The following is a 22,656-nucleotide window of genomic DNA, read 5'->3' on the forward strand; positions in this document are numbered from 1 at the left end:
CCAAGGAGATTATGTTGAAAAATAAAAAAAAATTTACCCAAAAAAAATTGTTTTTATACTTCATTCTAAGGACTTATTGAACTACCCTCGTAGCACACATTTAAGACTGAGAACCGTACGCTTGCATAGCTACACGTGTGGTTGAATTTCATTCGGCTAGGTTATGTTAGGTCAGGTTTTCTTAGGTTAGGATAGGTTAAACCTCTATGTAGGTTAAGCCGTAGCTGAATGAAACGGTAACGCAAACACAACGGGACAACACAATCAGTTTAATTGTGTTTCGTGAGGTTAGGTTAGGCTAGGTTAGATTTATTTCTAGGTTAGGCTCGAGTTGACCCATTCGATGTAGTACACATTTGCTACTGTGAAAATATGCTTCCAGAGCTTTACGTGTAGTTCAATAAATTTCTGTAAATTCAGGTTAGGTGCGGTCAGGTTCTGTTGGGTAAAGTTATGTTAAATAAGTTAATATCAGGCTAGGGTTGATCCTTCACAGTTGTCGACATGTTTTTGAAGTGAAAATTTGCATCACTGGCATTATTTTGAAATTGATTTGCCTCAGTGCATGATTTTTCGTCATTTTTGGAGGTTATGGTTCAACCATGACGTGATGGGTGATTTTTGATACCGAATTTGAAGTCAGCGCCCCAAAATCCATAGGAATACGTTTGTCTTGTTACCAGATCCGCACACTTATTTTTTTTGCGTGACTATTATTTTTCAAAGTTTTCCAACTATTTAATATGATAATTCGAAGGTATTTTAAAGAATTTTAAATAGTTTAGAGTAATTCTCAAAATCCCAAGGAATTTTCAAGAGCTTTACAATTTTTCAAGGAATTCTATAGGATTTCAAAGAGTTCCAAATAATTCAAGGTATTTTGAAAAATTGTACTCAATTTTAAGTCATTTAAAAAGATTTAAAGGAATTTTCGATTGATTTCAATAATCTAAAGGAGTTTAAAGAGTTTTTAACATTTTACGCTATTTTCTAAAATTCCATGGAATTTTTAAGAACGTTCAAAAATTTAAAAAGGATTTCAAAGATTTCAGGTTAATTCTTACAGTTTGAACTTTTTTTTTAATAGCGTAAAAATGTGTTAAGGTATTTGAAAAGCTTTTAAGATATTTTTATAAATTTTCAAGCATTTCAGAAAATACCAGATTTCATACATATAATTTCACCAAATATTATATTTTAATGGATTTTAAAGAATTTATCTACAAGAAATAAGGGATCCAATGAACTTTTTCATTGATTTCAGTAATTTAGTGGGATTTTAGAGAATTTGAAATATTTTAGGGAAACAAATTTCAGGAAGTTTTAAAAGATTTTAAAGGATTTGAAATGTTTGAAATTTAAAAACATTTCAAGTAATTTTTAATAAATTTCTATCATTTAATAAGATTTTGAAGGATTTTAATTATTTTATAGTACTAAAAATATTCCGAGGTATTTTTAATAGATTTCAATAATTTCAAAATATTTAAGTAATTTAATGGTATTTTAAAGGATTTTGAATATTTTAAAGACCCTTAAAAGACTCCAAGTCATATTTAAAAAATTTTAAGGCTTTTTTCACTGGTTTAAACAAGGTATTTTTTAACATTTTAAATAATGTAGGGTATCTTAAAAGATTCCAATGAATTTTTCAATCCATTTTAGTAATTTAGTAGGATTTCAAAGAATGTTGAAAGATTCCAAATCGTTTTTAACAGATTTCAATAATTTAAAAATATTTTAGTAATTTAATGGGATTTCAAAGGATTTAAAATATTTTATGGTAGTTAAGAAGATTCCAAGAAATTTTTAATAGATATTAATAATTTAAAAGTATTTCAAAGGATTTGAAATACTTTGAGGTATTTTGAAAGATTTCATGCGGTTGAAAATAACTTCTTACTTTGGAAGATATATAATTACTTAACAGCACCTATACGTTTTTAAGAAATTTAAGGATTATTTAAGAGTATTTAAGGGATCTTAAAAACCTATGAACGTATTTTGATAAACTTTTCAGGCTTTCATGAAATTCAGAAAAATTCATAGAATTTCACGTCATTTTATAATATTTGAATGCATCTCAAAGAATTTATTTAATTTATTCAATTTATTCACCGAAATGTTATGAAATTCTTATTTCCTTGCAATTAATTTAAATTTATTTGGTCTTGAGCTCTAATTTAATCCGTTTTATTCAATTAAAATTTTAGGAATTCAAGAATTTTTTTATGTTTTTCAATTTTTTCCAATCTACTTGATTTTTTTAATTCACCTGAAATTTTCAGGAATTTTATCGAAATCTTCCGATTTTCCTTAAATTCACTCTAATTTGACTGAAATCAATATATTTTTTTGGGTATTTAAAAATGTATTCCTGTCCATTTTAATTCTTATGAATTTAACTTGATTTTTTTAAAAGCCTTCTGAACGGAATTCCTTTGAATTCAAAAGAACATTAGTCATATGATTAATTAACATTACTCACTTTTAATGACGTTTTGTGTATAAGTAGCACATCTTTCTAATTTTTTTCCAAGTAAATTAGGCAGGCAGCCATGAGAATAAGAAATTAAAAAATTTATAAATGTAAATTTAAAATTGTTTTGTTCTATTTATATTATATAATAAAAATGTTACAAAATTAGAATTGTGTTCTTTTTAAATATTAATGGTTAGGGAAAATGAACACTTTTAGTCTTTTTTTATTACTCCATTGATCAAGATTTGTTTGCTTTGATGTTCGGAATGTTTTCCTAGTCAGATTTCGAATCAGTTTTTAAAAAAGAGTGTTCAGTACCGACATCAACACCTACATTACAGAAGTCACGTCTACACTGTCATTGACCTGCACGCCTGTCGACGCCTCTTGACGTGTAGAGAAAAATTGTATCTACAACAAGAGTCTAAAAATACGTATTGACAGTCTATTACAAGAATTAGAGTCCGTCCAATTTTTTTACCAAATCCCCTTTTTCCCTCTTAAATTTTAAAATTCCCCTAAAATCGAGACTTTCCATCCAGTTTTCCCTTTTTCTCCCTTTCTTACAAGGTTTCGATTCTTTTTTTGGGAGTCATAAACAGAAATTCAAGATATTAAGAAAAAGAAGCTTTGAAAGAGGTTTTTGATGATACAAATATGAAAACAAAGAAAGCAAGGAGTTTTTTTCTCGAAAGTAGAGGATTAAAGAGATCAATTTTTAACTAAAATAATGAATTTTCAACAAAGTAAATTTATTTTTCACAAATGAGTTGACATTTCAACAAAATTGTTAAATATGCAAGTCAAAAAGGCCAATTTTCTATCAAACAATTCAATCTACAATTCAAAAACATTAATATTCTGCCAAAAAATACGAATCAACTAAAGAGAGGAATTTTCAATTAAAATGATGAATCTTCAACCAGAAAGTATGCATTCTCAACGAAAAATTATAATAGTTAATATTTAAACCCAAAAATATTTGTATTCCAAAGAAAAAATCAGTTGCATTCATAACAACAAAGAAGAATTTTCGAAGAATAGTTGATTTTTTAACCAAATTGTTAAGATTTTAGTTTTAAATAAATAATAGTTGAATTCATGCAAAAAACAAAACTTTTCAAGAAAATAGTTGAATCCTCAACCAAAACAGTTTTATTGTCAATCAAAAATTGGTATTTTTAAACAAAAAAGATAAAATTTCTATAAAGAAATGAAATATTAAAAAAAAAGACGATTTACCAACAAAATAGTTGATGTTTCAACCAATAAATATTTATAAGTCCAGAAAGAAAAAAGATGTTAATAGAATTTTCAAATGTTCAAGTCAAAAGGACGAATTTTCTACAGAATAATTGAATTTTAAACCCAAAATTATCAATTTACAAACAAAAATGTTTTTTTTTTGTTATCAAATTGTTGAATTTTTAACAAGATAATTCTTTTTGATTAATAATTCACCGTTTAAGTTAAAAAATTATTTTTGTGGTTGATAATTTAATTACTTTGTTAAAAATTCGTTGTTTTTTCAACTTATAATTTATCTATTCCATCCTTGGTTGAAAATTGATTTATTGAGTAGAAAATTCATATATATTAAACAAAATAAATATTTGTGGCTGAAAATTAAACTTTTTTATTGAATATTTCACTGAATGGTTGAAATACTTTGTTAATAATTCTTTTTTATTAAGATTCATTACTTTTTTTGAAATTGTATTACTTTGGTTGAACATTTAATAGAAAAAAACATTAATTCCGTTTGTCAACTAATTTTGTTAATTGAAAATTGAACTATTCCTTTTTTGATTAAAAAGTGCTTTTTTTTTAGTTGTAAATTCAACTATTTTTTTGGTGTATTTGGTTTGAGCTTTATTTATTTATTTTTTTTTTACTTTGAAAGTTCGTCTTTTTTTTTATCAAATTAATCTTTTCGTTTAAAGTTGAACTGCTCTAATAAAAATTCATTGTGCTGGTTATTAATTTATTATTTAAGCTAGAAATTCATCTGTTCGAATGAAAATTAATCCTTTTTTTTAATTCATTTTTTAAGGAACAATTGTTTTAGTTTAAAACTCAACCTTTTTCGTTGAAAATTAATCTTCTAAGTTCAAAATTCATTCTGTTTTTAAAGTTTCATCATTTGAAATGAAGGTTGATATCTTATGTTGAAAATTTATCTATTTTGTTGAAAATTTTATTTTTTTGTGGAAAATTAGTTTGTCTTCAAAATTAATTTTAAGTTTTGGTAATTTATCTATTCCATTCTTTAGATCTATGTATAACAAAAAATGGAAATTATACATAATTTTGTTAACTATGTATAAACTATATATAATTTTTTCGATTTAAAAATTTGTTTTCAAACCAATTATTCAGCACCTTCAAATAAAAATAAGTATCGTAATATTCTCGTTTACAATATTATGGCAAAAAATGTAACTAACATCACTAAACAATTTTGATTCACTTAGTGATGCGAAAACTCCATCTTAAAAGCAATTTGAGCAACCGTCAAATAAGGAAAATTATGTCAAGTACATGTTACTTACTATGAAATAAATGAGCGACTCATTAAGTATTTTTAAGAGTACATTGCACAAGGGTATAATACAATGGAAAATATAGAATGTATGCTCGAATGTATAGGATTCCTGCAACTATTATTTTGCATAAGAAAATGTGCAGAAGTTACGGTTAGTGATCTTGGAAAGCTTCATGATTACTTGCAGATTTAACACATAGTGACATTGCAGACGTATTTATCGCGAAACGAATGAGGTAATTTCTACACTGAACACGGTGTGGCTGAAGCAAGTTTAAATGAAAGTTCCAGGTTAACGGAATTTTTTTTATAGTTTATGGTAATATGGCATCCCAAGAACATTTAAAGATAAAAAGAAAAATAATTGTTGAGCGCTTTGTGAAAAAAGTCGATTTTTGTATTTAATTAATAAGAAATTAAAATTTTTAATTGAACAATCGGAGGGGTACTTTTTGAAAAAATCGACTTTTTCATTTAATTGCTGATAAATGAAGATATTTTTATAAGATTATACGGTAAATATTGGCAAAATTTTTGTTTGAAAGATTTTTCTTACGTAATGTGCCCATGTAGAAATTCCGATCGGGGTTTAGTAGGGCCCTGGATAGATTACCTTATTTCTAATCGGGCGCTCGTCGGGGAAAATGGAGAAGGCGTGACTAGTTCTGTAACGCTGTTTGGCCAGATTCTAGCTAGAACTTCTGAGCAGGCCCTAACGAGAGTGTCCTTTTATCGCCCGACGATTAGTAGGGTCATGTTCAGACCCTTTCTATTACTTGATGAATATTTAATTGATATGACAAAAAAGGTATTCAACAAATAAATATTAATTTATTGCGAATATTTTGACTTTAAATATTAATGGTCCTATCTCCTATATATATATACATATTACATATTTAAACATTATTTTACAAATAAAATTTCTAATGCTACGGAGTATCGCACAGCCACATCTATACCTAAATCTATTGCCTAGCAGTTGGGAGTCTTAACCATTACGCTAAACCTTCAAGTTGATAGTCGATCAAAAAACCGCACTCATAAGTTACAGCTCAAAAAAAGTTAACTCTTTTTCTTATTGAATATTTATTATTATACGACGTCATATACATGTAAAATATAAGAACTCTTAACAGAAGAATCAATAAAATAATTTTTAAAAAATAATTTTAATCGATTGAAATTTTTCTTCCTGTAATATTTCGTTTTTTCCCGTTGTAGACTACTTTACAACATTTTACAATGACAGAAAATTGAATTTTTTCTGAACATTTACAGTTTTTCACAAGGATGGAATTTTTTCGTTCAAAAAAACCCAGTAGGAAAAAAATTAAGGATGTCGTAGATGCGTATTTGGGACATCCGTAAGACGTCTTTTATAACATGTCTTTTGGTCATCCTAGGGATGTTCTTAAAACGTCTGATGTCAGTACGAAGAGTGTCCCGAGAACGTCCATGTCTTTAAGCCGTCTTTAGGTCATATTTAGGACATTCGACGTCTTAGAGACGTTTACTGGCCTGACATAGGACGTCCTAGCAACGTCCCAAGGACGTTCTTGGGATTTTCATAGTGTTGTGCCCACTGGGAACAGGATACAAATAGATTTTCCATACCTATACGAGGCACGAAAGTCTTTACTAGAACCTGATAGGGCGCCCATAAGTTTTTTTCTGGACTAGAAATTCTGATACGAGCCCAAACAATTTTTTTGCGACTATATATTCTAATACGGGCTCCAACCAGTTTTTTCTGTACTAGATATTTTGATAAGGGCCCTAACCAGTTTTTTCTAGACTAGATAATGTGATAGGGACCCCATCGGAACCCAAATTGAAATAGGGAAAGATGGGGAAATTTCTGCACGGGTGGTTGTCTTTTACCCCACAAATATTTTCAACTTAAAATAATCGCGGAGGAGTGTTCATTGTAAAAATTCTACTTTTTTATTTAATTACTAAGAAATGCAAATTTTTTAAAAAGCTTATATGCTTATGTGTCGTCCCACGAAATTTTCAAGCTGAAACTGTAAATAATCTGATAGGCGCCTCTCTAAACAAAAAACTCGATTTTTGTTCATGAAATGAATAAATTTTCATCAGATTAAAAAAAAAAGTAATCGAATGGATGTTTTTTGAAAAAACGCGATTTTAAGAATTGAAGAAAATTTTATAAGTAAAATTGGTATATTTAAAAAAAAAAAAAAACGAATTTTGAACAAAAAAGAAAGAGGTTTTAACCAAATGTTTAAATTTCAACTATAAAAGACAAATTTTTAATTTGAAAAATTAAGAAAAGGGATGAATTTTCAACTCAAATAATGAATCTTAAAACACTGATTTTACAAAAGAAGAGTTCAACATTCAACCTAAAAGATAATTTTTTAACGAAGAAGATTAATTTTCTAAAAATAAAATAATTAAATTTTCAAAGAAAAAGGTGAATCTTGAACAAAACAAACTTTATTTTTAAGAAAGCAGTTTCACTTTTATCCAAGTAGTTGAATTTTTAACAAAAAATTAATTTTCAAGCTAAAAGGCGAATTTTAAACTAAGAAGATTAATTTTCTACTAAAAAAGTCTTCATTTTATGTAGGTTTGTAACGTTACTTTCACTTTCCCCCTCCTAAATTAGTGATATAGTTTATGAACTATCCCTTATAAAAATTGCTTTATTTCTCTGTAATTAAATAGAAAAATCGACTTTCTTAAAAAGAGCTGGCCCGATTTTGTTCATTTACATCTTAAAATGTTCGTGGGATGTCATATTACCATAAAAAATCCGAGTTATCTGGAACTTTTATTATTTATTAAATGTTCACTACAATGGAATTTTACCAATGTATATGAGCTACACGAGTTGTGTAAGGTGTAAACTATATAAATTGTATTCTTTGTCTAGGCTCATGTATTATTCTACTTAATTTGCATGACTGACGCCGCATTGGTCGTTTATTCTGTAGCGAAAACCTGGATCACACCCCCTGCAATTTCGGAAATGATTACTTTGCATTACGTGAGTGGAAAAAGACTGAGAATATCTCTTACGTAAGAAAATTGATATTTAACCATTTGTTTACAATTTTTTTAAAAAGATTGAGACAACTAATTTGTGTTTATATAATATTAAAGACTGTAATCCTAACATCCATTTGTTAATAAATACATAAAAAGGCGTAAACAGCACAAATAAGTGCAATACTTACGGGTTGTAAAGTTTATTACGTAAATACTTTTGATTTTTACACTTTGCTGTCTATAAACTAAGGATAATGAGTGTTTTTATTTTTTTACTATATTTTCCCATTGCAATTAACAATTTACATTGTAATTAAATTAGAACTAAAGGTCATTAAGTCATTTTTTTTGGGTCTGAAATTAGAATTGAGTTTTTGCAGGAGACAATAACTTGTTACCCAATCGACTCTTATTGCTGATCATTTTTTTAAATCACATCTTAGGGATTTTTTATATAAAAAATTCACTTTAGTCACTTATTGCTTCAATTATAACACATAGATCCCAAGGATTTCTAAATTTTATTGAATTATTTTGAATTCCTTTGAATTCTTTTGAATTCATTCTGAAAATTTGGGATTTCCTTAAAATCCACTGTTTGAGTCACTATACTCACTTTTTAAAATAAAAAGGTCACTTTTTTCCTATGAATTATAGCATAGAGAACCCAGTAATTTCTTAATTTTATTCAATTTTTAAAAATTCCTTTGAATTAATTTGAATTTATCCTAAAATCTTTCTAATTCTCTTGAAGTTCACTATTTTAGTGACTGTAGTCACTTTTTCCATAAATTATAACAAAGAAAACCGAAAGATTGCTAAATATTATTGAATTTCTTTGAATTCCGTTAAATCACACTGATTTTTTTTAATTTCCTTTAATACTTATAGATTTTATTAAATCGTTGTTCACTAATATTTATCTGAATTCAATGGGTCTTTTTTAAATAAATTTTTTTCCTATTTACTTGAACTATTTCTAATTTATCTTGATTTTGTATGAAATTCATCATTTTTTAAATATTTTTTTCGGAATCAACTTGCAGTTCTTTAAGCTCGCCTTGAATTATTTGGGGTTTGGACAATTCTATCGAATTCCCTTGAATTTTTCTCAATTTCTTTCAAACTTAATGAAATCAATGCATTTTAAAAATAATTTTATTTAATTCCTTGTTTCTTTGTGAAATTTTCTTGGGTTTTTAAATTGTAGATAAGTTTTTATGAACTCAGTTGAATTCTTCGGCGTTATATTAAATTATTTTTTATTTTCTTAAATTCTTCCGAATTCACTCAAATTTTACTTCAATCAGTAGAATATTGTGTATTTTTTAAAACCTCTTATTTTTTTTAATATCTCACCTTAAATCTGCATGAATTTAATCGAAATCTTCTAATTTCCCTTAAATTTCTTAAAATTCACACCAATTTTTATTTGATATATTTTTTAAATTCTTCTTAATTTGGTTGTAATTGCCTTGAATTCAGTGCACTCTCTCACTTTACTCAATTCAATGGAAATGTTTTGATTTTTTAATTTTTTCAACTCATTTGAATTAATTTGGAATCAACCCTGATTAATTTATTAATGAATTAATCCTGAAGTGATACAAAAATTTTAATTATTTGGAATTCTACTGTTTTTTAACTTTGCCTAACTCCTTCAGTTCTTATGTCATCAAATTCTTTTAAATCGTCTTGAATTGTTCTCAATATTTTAAATTATTTTCAATTCATTAGAATTTTAGTTTAATTTATATTAAAATGTTCAGGGCTTTATCAAATTATTCTCATTCGCCTTAAATGTCTCTAAATTCAGTCCAATTTTATTTAATCCGTCGGTTTCTTTTTTTACAGTTCACTTAATTTGTTTTTTTTTCAATTTTCCCTGAATTCTGTTTACTACTGATTTACTCAGTTCGAAGAAAATTAAAAAATAAATAAAATTCTTTCAAATTCTGATGAATTTCATAAGTCTCTGGAATTAACTTGAATTCCTCTAAATTCTTTCGAATTTTATGTGATTTATTTATTATTTATTTTGGGAATTTATCTTGAATTCTCTAGAATTCACCTGGAATTCTGATAAATTTTATATAATCATTAAAAATCCTTTGGAATGGATAAGAATTTTCTTATCATTAAAGTTCCTTGCTCCTATCATGTAGTTGCCCAAAATGTTTCATTTCCTTTTTATGTCTGTGATTATTATACCGAATGATTTATAAACTTCTGATAATTTTTCTCGGCGAGAGTTGTTTCGTGATTAATTATGGACAGTTATTAGTTGCAAATTAGAATCATATTAAATCCAAGTAGCCAGAAATTGCCACTGAAAAATGCGATGCATTTATAATTTGTAAAATTAGGACGCAAAAGTCTGTCGTGCATGAAGGAGGTAAAAATGAAAGTAGGTAAAAGTAAGAAAAAGTTCGGTCTTGTCTATTTTGCTCTCTATTAACAATTAACTTATAATTTTCACTTTATGTTACAGATCCCCACATAAAAGTCGCTGGACGACTCGATGATGTGAGGGCTGCCAAGGAAAAAATCATGCAAATTTTGGACACGCGGGTAATTAATTTTTTATTTTTCTGTAGACTCAGGCTGTATTTAGACTATTAATTTTAGAACATTTGAGATATTTAAAAAAATTCCAAGAATTTTCCAATTAATTGCCATAATTTTAAGAGATATCAATGATATTTAAATGTTTAAAGGCATTTTGAAATATTTGAATCAATTTTTAATAGCTTTTAAAAGTTCCAAAGGATTTAAAAGTATTTCTAAATATTTCAATGTATTCAAATTATTTTAGGGTATTTAAAAAAATCTAAGAAAAGTTTTATACATTTCAATAATTTCAAGCAGTTTCAAAGGATTTTAGAGATTGTATGGTTTTTTTAAACACAAAGGATTTTTTAAAAGCTTAACAAATTTTGAAAGGGATTTCGAAAGATTGCATTTAGATCTTAAATGAAAGATTGCATTTAGATCTTAAATGATTCCAGAGAATTTTTAAGGGAGTTAAAAATTATCAAGGAATTCCAAAAGATTTTCAAATAGGTGAAATATTTTAAGAAATTTGAAAAGATGCTAAATTACCTTTAATATTTTTCAATCATCTGTAAGGGTTTTAAAAGGATTTGGAACAAATTAGGTTATCTTAAAATATTCCAAAGAATTTTCAATAGCTTTAAAAAGGTTCAAGGTATTTCAAAATTTAAATATTTTTGGGTATTTTAAAAGATTCCAAGGCATTTTCAATAGATTAAAAAATTCTAGGTGATTCCCAAGGATTTTAATTAGTTTCAGAGTTTTGAAAAAGTTTTCATGTGTTAAAAAATGTATTTGCTTTTAAGTTTTATCAAAGAAGTCTTATGTCTTGGCTAAAACTATCTAGAAATAATTTCAACGGGTTTAAAGTAATTTAACAAAATTGTATTACGTTATAAGAAAACTATTTAACAAAAGGTTTTTTTCGCGATTGAAAATGTTTATGAAAACTGTTTAATTAATTAATATTTCTTGTAAGTTTGCAAAGTGGCATGGGAAAGAGTTATTGTAAAGAATTTCTCAGTTGGTTCCGTAAACTAATTGAGCCTATTCGTTGAAAAATAGCCAAGCTCTAAATTTTCTTATGAAAATCGTTTAGTAATTAAATCTTACTTGGGAATTCCCAAAGTATCGTAGAAAAGAGTGATTGTAAATAAACGATAAAAATCTTAAAAATAAAAAAATGTTCCTCTTATAAATGAGAAAAAATTGAATAAAAAATCTTCAACCTTCTAATTCAATAATAAAATTTAAAATCTGTAGTTTTATATTTTCGGCGAGAAACTACAAAGCTATATCAAGATAAACTCAACTATTTTAAATATGTTCAGTCTATTTATAGCAGATCTGTTTGCGGTTTAAGTTTCCTTCGAAACACTAAATTTATTTGGTTTTAAAGGTCAACTAAATTAAATTTTGGATCGAATAATTGGGAAAACATTCCATAAAGATCAGACGAACAGAACTCGGAAGATTGAAAGAAATAATGCAGTATTCGTTAATTTTAATTGAAACCTGTAAGATTTTATAGCTACAGAAAATCCTGGTCTGGCATAAACTCACTATCTCGAAACTATTGACAGCGCAATCACTGAATAAATGAGCGATAGCGTTGCAAAACATCTCGACAACGATCTCGCAAACAAATTTAAATATTCCCAATCAATTTATTCAAATGTAAACAAAATTACAAAATTTTTACGAGGTTTATAATTTTACTATTCAGGTCTCTGTAGTATAAGGTCGATTACCATCAGGTTCGATTAGGCATTTCAAATATTGTACATTGGTCTCTTAAGATACTAGTTGAGGGTCCAAGATTGCAATTCGAAATATCTATACAATTTTTGACATACAAGGTGAATTTTTTTAACAAAAATACGAATTTTCAACTCATAAAGGATAAATTTTCAACTGGAAACCCTTTTTTATTTTCGAGACTTTTATTTAGTTGGAAGGGATGAAAGAATATTTAATTTTTTTATTGGAATATGAGTGAGTCTTTTTAATATTTTTATTAAGATGAAGGTGAAAACTTCTTATTTTCAATTTTTTCTGGATTGGAAGAGCATAATTTTTATTTATAGCATTTTTATTGAGGTGGAAGTAAGGACATATTTGTTTTAATTTGTTCTCTATTGGAAGAGGAACCTTTTTGTATTTTAAAGATTTGCATAGAGTTGGAAGGGGTGAAATTTTGGTTATTTATTTGTTTTTTGAATTGGAGAACATATTTCCTTTTTAGCATTTTTATTGAGTTGATGGTAAGAACTTATTTTTGAAATTTTTTTTCAGAATTGGAAGAGTTTAATTCTAAATTTATAAGACTTTTATTGAGTTAGAAGGAATGAAATTTCAATTTTTAATTTGTATTTTTAAATTATAAGAGCGAACGAAATTTTTGCTTCAATTTTTTCTCAATTAGAATAGAAAGATTTTTTATTTTCAAGATATTGATCAAGTTCGAAGAGAGCATATTTTGGGTTTTTAAGTTTTTCTAAACAGAAAGAGGAAGGACTTTTTTATTTTTAAGATTACTATTAGGTTGGAAGAGAAGAAAAAGTTTTTTCACTTCAGATGAAAAAGGGGATAAATTTCTATCAGAAAATGAAAAATTGTAATTTTCAGATAACAAAATTAATTTTTAACTCAAATCGAATTTTCAACGGGAAAGTTCAATTTTCAATGGAAAGATTAATTTTCTACTAAAAAATGCGGATTTTTTAAAACAAAATACATGCATTTTCAACTAAAAAATCATATTTCAGCCAAAAATGGAATAGTTACATAGTTTAAAAAAATAATTCTTAAAAAAAAGAATATGAATATATAACAAAAAAGTTAATTTTTCATCGAATATTTCATTTTTTTTTGCCAAATTTTAAGTCCTGAACCAAAATAAGATTACTTCTGAATTTAAAAAAATATTTTTTAATAAAGTAGTTGAATTATCAACTAAAGTAATCAATCTTGAAACAAATAAATTTCCAACAAAAGAAAATTCGTCTATTTTGATTGATAACTATTGTTATAAATCAATCTGTTTCGTTAAACTTTTTTTTTAAGTTCAACTGTTTGTTAAAAAAAATGCTTGAAAACCAGCTCATAGTTGAAAATTAAAAAAATTCGTTTCTGTATTTTGAAAATGCGACTATTTGATTGAGAATTGAATAGTTTTCTTCGAAAGTAATTTTTTTTAACTTAACTTTATTGGTTGAAAGTTGCCTTTCTTGTTGAATATTTAATTTTTTTCTAAAAAAATTCATATTTTTGACTTGAAAATTCATCTATTTGAGTAAAACATCAACTGTTTTGTTGTAAACACAACTATTTGGTTGCATTTTTGAAATTGAACTATTTGGTTGAAAATTTATATTTCTTTGTTCAAAAATCAACTTTTCAAGCAGAAAATTGAACTGTTTGGTTGAAAATGATTTTTAATTGAAATTTGATCTCATTTATTTTAATATTCGACCGTTCGGTTGAAAATTCAAGTATTTGATTAAAAATTAATCTTTCGGGTTCGGAATGAAAGCATTTCTTCAGGCTCAAATCAATATGATACCTACATACTAATTTTATTTAAAAGGATTTATTTTCCTTTTTGTGAAAAATCATCCTATTTTCCTTGTTTCGAGAGCATTATGGCTGTGAAGTTGAAATGATTAAAAAATGAATAATTTCATATTTGAATTATACAGTCTTAAATCAAAAGCCTTCATAGTTGAGTAATTTCAGGTTTAAAGTATTTGAATCAATGTTCCTAAATTTTTAAATTAATGTAAATTATAAACTTCTCTCATTTGTAAACAATCCTCGTTGGCAAATTTAACAGTTCAAAAATAAATATTTTAAACCCAGAAACGGAATCCTTCAAGATAAATAAATATCTGTAAAGAATTGTTGATAAAATTAAAATTTATTTCTAATATGCAAAGAATATTTGCAAATTAATAACAATTATGCTATCTAATTCCTAAACAAATAATGTTATTATTTCAGTCATTCAGTGTCTAAGACTGCTTTTTCAATCGCATTCTATGCGACTTTTTTTGTAATTGTATTGAATGAAAGCGAATTTTTAAGCCTTCTAGTCGATCCGAGTCCTGAACAATCTAAATTAATAGAATTGACGAATTTTTATCAGTAGTTTAAAAGCGCATAGTCTCGAAAGTCTTAAGTTTTATGTAAAACGAAATTTTTTTCCTTCAACGCTATGCAAGTTCTAGATAAAAAAACGTAGCTTGTAATACGCAAAGAACTTTTTTGTGATAAGAGCGTTAACATTTTTACGAGTTACTTTTTAGCTAAAGAGACTTTGAAAATACTGCGCATTGTAAATTATCGGGAAATACTTAGATTCTATGCTGAGCTAAGAACAAGGCCTTATTTTTTATCCTTTGTACTGTCGTAATGCAGAAATTTATTTTTAAATTCAAACATAAATACAAGCAGTCACATGATAAAGGGTATAAAAATAGAGTAGGAATCAAGAACCGAAAAAAAAATATTTTCTAGTGAATTCTGAATTTTATTTCGCATTTTTAATGCCAATTTCAGGACGTGGGGGGGGGGGGGGGGGGGGGGGGGGGTCACGTTGAAAACTACGTGTGGTAACAGGAGGTAGAGGGCAGTGTATGTAACGTTATGAACTTAGATAATATTTTGGTTTGGAATTCATCTCGTTTGATTAAAAACTTTAGTATTTAGTTGAAAATTTGATTATTTTGTTCAAAATGCAATTATTTTGTGAAAAGTCATGTTTTTTGTCAGAAACTCATTTTTTGTTTGAAGATTCATCTTCTTCATTTAAAATTGAAGTATTCCATTTTTAGAAAATTAATCCCCTGGGTGTAAAAAAATCATCTTTCCGGTTGAGCATTTTTTTTCGCTAATTAATCTTCTTGGTTCAAAGTTCAGCCTTTTTGTGTGAAAATGCACCTGTTTGGTTTTAAACTAATCTTATTTTTTTGAGAATTCAATAAGTTAGAAAATTATACTATTAGTTTCAAAATTAACTTTTTTTAATTCATATTTTCGGTTTAAATTTAAATATTAAAAAATATTAAATTTAAATATTTATGGAATTATAACTTTTTGCTAAAATATAAACTTTTTGCCAAAAGTACATACTTTTGGGAGGAATATTCAACCATTTTGTAGATGATTCATCCTTTTAGCTTCATTTATATTATTTTTGGCTTAATTTGGTTTAAATTCACGTTTTTTAGTAGAACATGAAACTTCTTCCTGGTTAAAAATTCCATTACTTTATTAAAATTGGATCGAGTTTGTTAAGAATTAATTTTTTTTCTAAGATTCACCTGTTTGTTTAAAAGATGAACTTTTTTTTAAAAGTTCTTTTTTTTTGTTTTATAACCAAATTAATTTTGTTATCTGAAAATTTTAATTTTTAATTTTTCGTTACAAATTTACCCTTTACAAGTTGAAAATTCGTCTTTTTGGATTGAAAATAGTTCTCCCTTGTAGAACATTTAATATTCACCATATTTCGACTTAAATATTCTTGGGAATTTAAAGTATTCGATATTGAATTCAACATGATATTTACATTAATTTTATTTAAAAGAATTTATACCTCTAGTATTCCTATATTTTCGGCATTTATTAGCGGAAAAATGTATTAATTAGGCATTTCGTCCATAGAAAAATTCTTTTTTTTTTTACTTAACTTTTCCAATTAGGAACTTCGTGATAAACCCAGCAAAACTAATAATGTTTTTATCAATTAAAAAATTTGTGCAAACAAATTCCCTAAACAAATGAATTATTGGGGTATCTGTCGACGGGAAAATTCTTTTTTTTCGATGTCAAACTTTTTAATTGAGATCTTCATAATAAATTCATCAACATTTATGATTATTTGATATCCCAATTAAAAAGTCTGGCACCAAAAACAAAATGTCGAAAGATGCGCCAATGATGCATTTATTTATTAAATTTATTTTTAAGAAATTTTAAATTTATCAACTAATTATGAGTGTTACTGAAATTGTCATGAATTTCCCAATTGAAAGGGCTGGCATTGAAAAAAACGAATTTTTCGGCCAACAAATGCCCGAATAATGCATTCATTTATTTAATTTGTTAAAAAAAACCATAACATTAATCGACAAATTATGAAATTTTCTAAAAATTATCATAAAGTTCTTATTTAAAAAATTGACCTAGAAAAAACGAATGGTTCTACCGAAAAATGCCTTTGTTAATTAAATTTCTTTATAATATTGCCAATAATAATCTCAAGAAGAATTTAATTTATCATTATAATGCGTTTATCCAAATTTCTTGCAATATAACTTTAAAAATAACGTAACATTATATACAATCGTAGAAAACATTCTTTCAGCAAATAATTTGCTTATACACATTTTTTGTTTATTATATAATATTGGAACATCTTCATCTATTGTTGCTGAATGAAACTCAGAGGATTTGACCAATTTTCATGTTATTGACGAGCACTGGGAACGTCAAATAGAAAAAATGGCTATTTTTCCGTCATACCTGCTTATTTATAAAAAAATTGAAAGCCTACCTAATTTAAAAAATCAGACTCGACAACTCTTTACAAATCTTATCAGCATTTTTTTCAATTTTGTGTCTCCGTATGTCGTACTTTTTTCCCAGGAGGGGAATTAAGAGGAAATAAGAGGGGGGTGAAGTAGGTGAAGTGAGTGATGGGAAAGTAGGTGAAGTGAAAGACGGGGAAGTGAGGGAAAATAAGGAGAGGAGAAGTAGGTAAAGCGAAGGATAATAAGAATTGGGGAAGTAGGGGGAGTGATGGAAAATTAGGGGTAGAAAGTGTTGGCAGGTAGTGAGGAGAAGTGAGAGAAGGGACAGTAGGTTAGTGCGGGTGAGTAGGAGCGGCGATGCCCAACTCGCATAATAACCTGTTTTGGTTACCCCCACCATTGCATCCAGCGCGTTTGCCCCTCGCTTGCCTGTTTACTCCAGGGATTATGTCTTAGAACGCTTGTATACCTGAGAGATTTAAACTGGACATTGTAAACAGAAATGGTAAATTTCATTTTCCGGATTCCCCACAATAAAATTAAGCTGTTGTCCCTTTTGGTTCCACTTTAGCCCATGGAATTTATTACACTCAAATTAGAAGATTGCAAAAAATCTTTGATAAAAATGAAAATTTTTTGTGTCTTCAGGTTGTAAATTCAAGTACATTTATAGATTTACTTCTTTTTTTAAACTTATACTTTGATGTTAAAAAAGTCAAACTGAATTTTTTTTGTATAAGAATTTAATTATTTTCTTTTTAATTCGTCTGTTTAATTTAAAAACTCATCTAGTTTCGTAGAAATTGCATTTTTCTGGGTTATATATTCAACTTTATTTGTGTATTATTCTTCTTTTTAGTTCTTTTTTTTTGGTTATGAGGGCCTCTGTTTGATTCAGATTAATCTTTTTTGGTGGAAAATACTATTTTGATAAAAATTCGTTCTTCTTTTATTTTGAAATTAATTTATTTTAACTAAAAACTTATTCGTCCTTTTGGAAGAAAAATAATCTTTGTTGAAAATTAATTTTCATTGTTCACAATTAATTTGTTCCGAGAAAAATGTAACTATTTTGTAGAAAATTCGTTGTATTTTGATTGAAACTTGATCTTCTCAGATAAAAATTCTATTTTGTCGTTAAAAATTGATTTGGTTGCGATTTTTAAATATTTTTAGTTGAAAAGTCGTGTTTTTGACAAATTTATTTTTAAACTTACAACTTAACTATATTATTTATGTTCGCACTTTGTAGAAGATTATTCTTCTTGGTGGAAACTTCAAATAGATATTTATATTCAACTATTTGTTGAAAAATTAAACTATTTTCTTGAATTTAAAATTCTTATTTCTGAGTAAGAAATTGGAATATTTCGTAAAAACTCCGTCATTAGTCCTAAAAGTATTTTTTTTTAAAGATTTAAACAGATTTCCAAAATTGTAAAGAAAAAATAATCGGGAAGATTTTCGGGCATTTTAAACATTTTTGCAGGTTTTATTAAGATGGCAGGAAAAAGTTGAATAATTTTAAACGACATTCAGAAGTTTTGAAAGAATTTCAAAAATACTTGAAAAATTGAAAATGTTCCAAATAATTAAAAATAAAATTATATACGAAAAATTCATTAAGATTCCTACGAAAATTAAAAATGGGTTTTTATTTTTTTAAATTAATTTGATGACAATATTTACGAAGATTTCGAACAATTTTCAAAATGTCAAACAAAAATTAGAAACTTTTGAGGGATTTTGTTCTATTTTGCTAAATTGATTAAGGATTAAAGATTTTTAAAGTTTGAAGATAATGAAAAAAATTTCTTTAGATTTCTGGGGAAATTTTCAATTATATTTTTCTTTTAAAACTTATTTTTTACAAAATACTTAAAAAGAGTTTAAATTAAGAACACATTTGGAAGTATAAAAAAATTGAAAATTATTATTTTAGAAAAAATTCAATTAGGCTAAAAGATATTTAGAAGTTTTGAAGATATTAAAAATAATTAAAAATTTGAAATGATTCCAAAAATTGTTTAACAAAATACATATTTTGGAAAATCTTTCAATAAGATTTTGACAGTTTTGAATGATTTTTTAAGATTTTCAGATAATAAGAAAATATACTTAAGATACCTCTACAAAATATTAACGATTTTACTTTTTAAAAAATAATTTAAAAAAATATTTAACTAGATTTCAAATCCAATTTTGATGTATAAGTGACAATTGAACAATTATTAATTTTTGATCATTTAAAATAAAAAGAATTGAACTTCTAGTATAAAAAGTGTTAATTAAACAAAAATGGTCATTTATCTAGTTTTAATGCGTTTTACTGAAATTGCTTAAAATTATTAAAACAGAATAAATTTAAATTCTAAACTTTCCAAATTAGAGTAATATATAGACATTCTATGAAGGATCATTGCAAATACAAAGGGATTCGAAGTACAATAGATACTAATTTCAAGATCTTAGGTATGCCCGCCTCTAATCCGACGCGAAATATACAGGGGATGGGGAATTAAGGGCAAGAGAAGGTAAGTAAGGGTAGAGGAATGTTACCTGCGGAAGTGAGGAGAAATGAAAGTACACTGGAACGCCGATATAGTCAGAAGCTCCTTGCTATTGGACTTATATCGCGCGGGACGGGAGAGAATTAGGCTTATATCTCGAAGGACTATATCGAGGTTTCAGTGTAGAGCAGGAAGAAGTTGGGAAAGAGAGGAGAAGCGATGGATATATTGAGGGGAATGTAGAGTGTAGGGCTGGAAGGTATGGGAGGGGGAGGTTTGAAAAACTTGTTTAACCTCTTAAATGGCTAGCAAACCCGTTTTTGTAGGTGCCCGGCACCTACTTTGACTAATTTTTGTTTACTGTTACTGTGTTTAGCAAAGCAACAGGGTTACCATGAAGCTCGACGTTAGCTACACAGACCATTCACATATTATTGGCAAAGGAGGCTTAACGATAAAGCGCGTAATGGAGGAAACAGGTTGCCATATTCATTTTCCGGACAGCAACCGCAGCAATCATCAGGAGAAGAGCAATCAAGTCTCCATTGCTGGCGAAATGGAAGGCGTTGAGCGGGCTCGCGCACGAGTCAGGGTAATTTTTTTGTCATACTCATTATTTATTTATATGTTAGACTCTTCGTGTCTCCACTTCTTGTATTTCAGACTTCATTCTGTTTTCTCTATTCCACTCTTTTCTTCTTTTATTAAGGATTCCTCTTTTTTCCCATGTTTTCAAGAAATACAAATATTTTACGTTTAAAAATGAAGCCCCGGCTGAAATAATGTATCAACACATATTTTGTTTCCATGGATTTATATGTATATGAGTTTTTCTTTTAACTGATTCTCTATTCCGCGGAAGCGCTGCGATCGAAAATTTAAAAATTGAATTCTTAATTAAATGTCAAAATAGTCGAGGTTATTTACTTCCATTTTTTCGCATCTCTCTCAATTAACCTCGTAAGTTTACATATCTAAATCTAATTTAGAATTTTTGAAGGATATGAATAGAAAATTACATTCGTTCAAGAGTGTCGACAAAAAATTTCAAAATTGAATTCGGCAAATTTCAATTAATAAAAGTTTAGTTTAGATTATTTACAAATTTGGTCCTGCACATATTGTAAAAAATACAAATATAATTTCTCGTCTTTTCTTCAAAGGAAAGGAAAGAAAAGCACTTAATTATTTGTGTAATTGTAATTCAAAGTTTTATTTTTATTTTATTATAAAAATAATTTTAACCGTATTTTTTAGTACAACTTCTGTTCATTATTTATCAATCATTTATTTATTTAATTACTTTTGAATATTATATTGGTTGTTACCGATACTTGACGTTTTACTCCAGCCTCTTTAACCCTATTATTTCTTCCTGCGTTTCATTCTAATCAATTTAATTTTCTTTTTTTACCTTTGCTCAAAACTTTAATGTTAGAATTATAGAAAGGTACATTTTCGAAGTATATAACCTTCACTATTTTGACATTTCTTTCCCAATTCAATTGTTGAATTTTCGATCGCCGCGCATTCATATCTTTTGGTTCAAAATTCTATTTTCTTAAAATTGAATTTTTTTTATAAACAATGCAACAGTTTTGCTGAATTTTCATCTTTTAAGATAGAAAATTCGTCCTTTGGGTTTGAAATTCATCTCCTTTGATTTAAAATTCTACTATTTTGTTGAAAGTTCATTTTTTTTTGAAAATTAATTGTTCCGCTGAACATTCGTCGTTTGAATAGAAAATTCGTCTTTTTCGATTTAGAATTCATCTATTTTATTAGTAGAAAAGTAATCTTTTGCAGTTATAATTTATTTCATTGTCATCGATAAGTCTATTTAATTATCTTTTTAATTATTTTGTAGAAAGTTTAATTGTTTTGTTGAAAATTCATCTTTTGTGTTTTAAAAATTTAAATGTTATAATGAAAATTCTTCTTTTTGAACAGAGAATTTGTCTTTTTGGATTGAAATATTATCCTTTGGTAGAAAAATCTTTTTTTTTTGAGAATCAATTTTTTTGTCATTGAAAATTCAACTTCTCGGTTCAAAGTTGAACTACTTGTAAATAAAATAATTTTTGTTGTTGGAGATTCATCTCTTTGATTGAAACTGTAGTTATTTTGTTGAAAATGAACTTGTTGTTGGCTGGGAAATCGTAGAATTTGGTTGAATTTTTTTTTCTTTTTTGACTGAAAAATGTATTTTATTTGAAAATTTATCCTGTTGGTCTAAAGTTTGATCATTTTTGGTTAAAAATGCAACAGTTTGCTTGAAAATTAATCTGTTTTGGTTGAGGATTCAGTTATTTTGTTGGAAATTTGTATTTTATAGTTGAATTCAACTATTTTTTTATTTACAATTTAAATCTATTTTTCTTTAAGTATCAAATATTAGATTTTTCGTTGAGAATTCACGTTTATTAGTTGAACATGTAATTTCCTTGTTAAAAAATGAACTGCTATGTTAATGATTTATTTAATTCAACTTCAACTATTTTGGGGTTGAGAATTAAACTGTTTTGTAGAAAATCGGCTGTATGACTTAAAAAGTCAACAATTTTTTTTCATTTTTTACTTGTTGACTGAAAAATCATTCTCATCAGAAAATTCAACTATTGTTAAAAATTTATCTTTTCGAGTCGAACTTTAATCTATCTTGAAATGTCAACTGTTTGGGTTAAAAATGTGTCTTTTTTTGTTGAAAATAAACTTTTTTATTGAAAATTCATCTCTTTGGATTTTAAAAGTCAAATATTTTCAAAAAATGCAACTATTAGCTTGAATACGAAACTCTTTTATTAAAACTTTATCTTTTTAGTTTTTATAAATTTGTGTATTTTATTTTCGAAGAAGAAAGAGATGGGCAAGCATCGCGATTATTGTTTTAGAGCCAGAAAAAAATTCTCACTTTAGTGGCATGTGTGAATATTTTGGTACGCGCATTTTTCAAAGTTATTTTTTTCAGACTTGGTATTTCACACGTAAAATAGGTAACGTTCATCCGACAAT

The 22,656-nt window shown here is 26.9% G+C and overlaps 1 protein-coding gene across 6 annotated transcripts in view; it reads left to right on the forward strand.

Annotated features, from left to right (window-relative positions):
* The window catches only part of LOC117179893 (protein bicaudal C homolog 1), a 163,159-nt gene that overhangs the window by 95,411 nt on the left and 45,092 nt on the right, over positions 1–22,656 (forward strand). For all 6 annotated transcript variants that reach the window (XM_033372084.1, XM_033372087.1, XM_033372083.1 and 3 more), the window contains 2 exons: positions 10,537–10,616; positions 20,021–20,236. In XM_033372084.1, coding sequence (XP_033227975.1) covers positions 10,537–10,616; positions 20,021–20,236 — 296 coding nt within the window. The remainder of the gene's footprint in view (positions 1–10,536; positions 10,617–20,020; positions 20,237–22,656) is intronic.

Source organism: Belonocnema kinseyi, chromosome 9 (genome assembly GCF_010883055.1).
Source record: "Belonocnema kinseyi isolate 2016_QV_RU_SX_M_011 chromosome 9, B_treatae_v1, whole genome shotgun sequence".
Lineage (NCBI taxonomy): Eukaryota > Metazoa > Arthropoda > Insecta > Hymenoptera > Cynipidae > Belonocnema > Belonocnema kinseyi.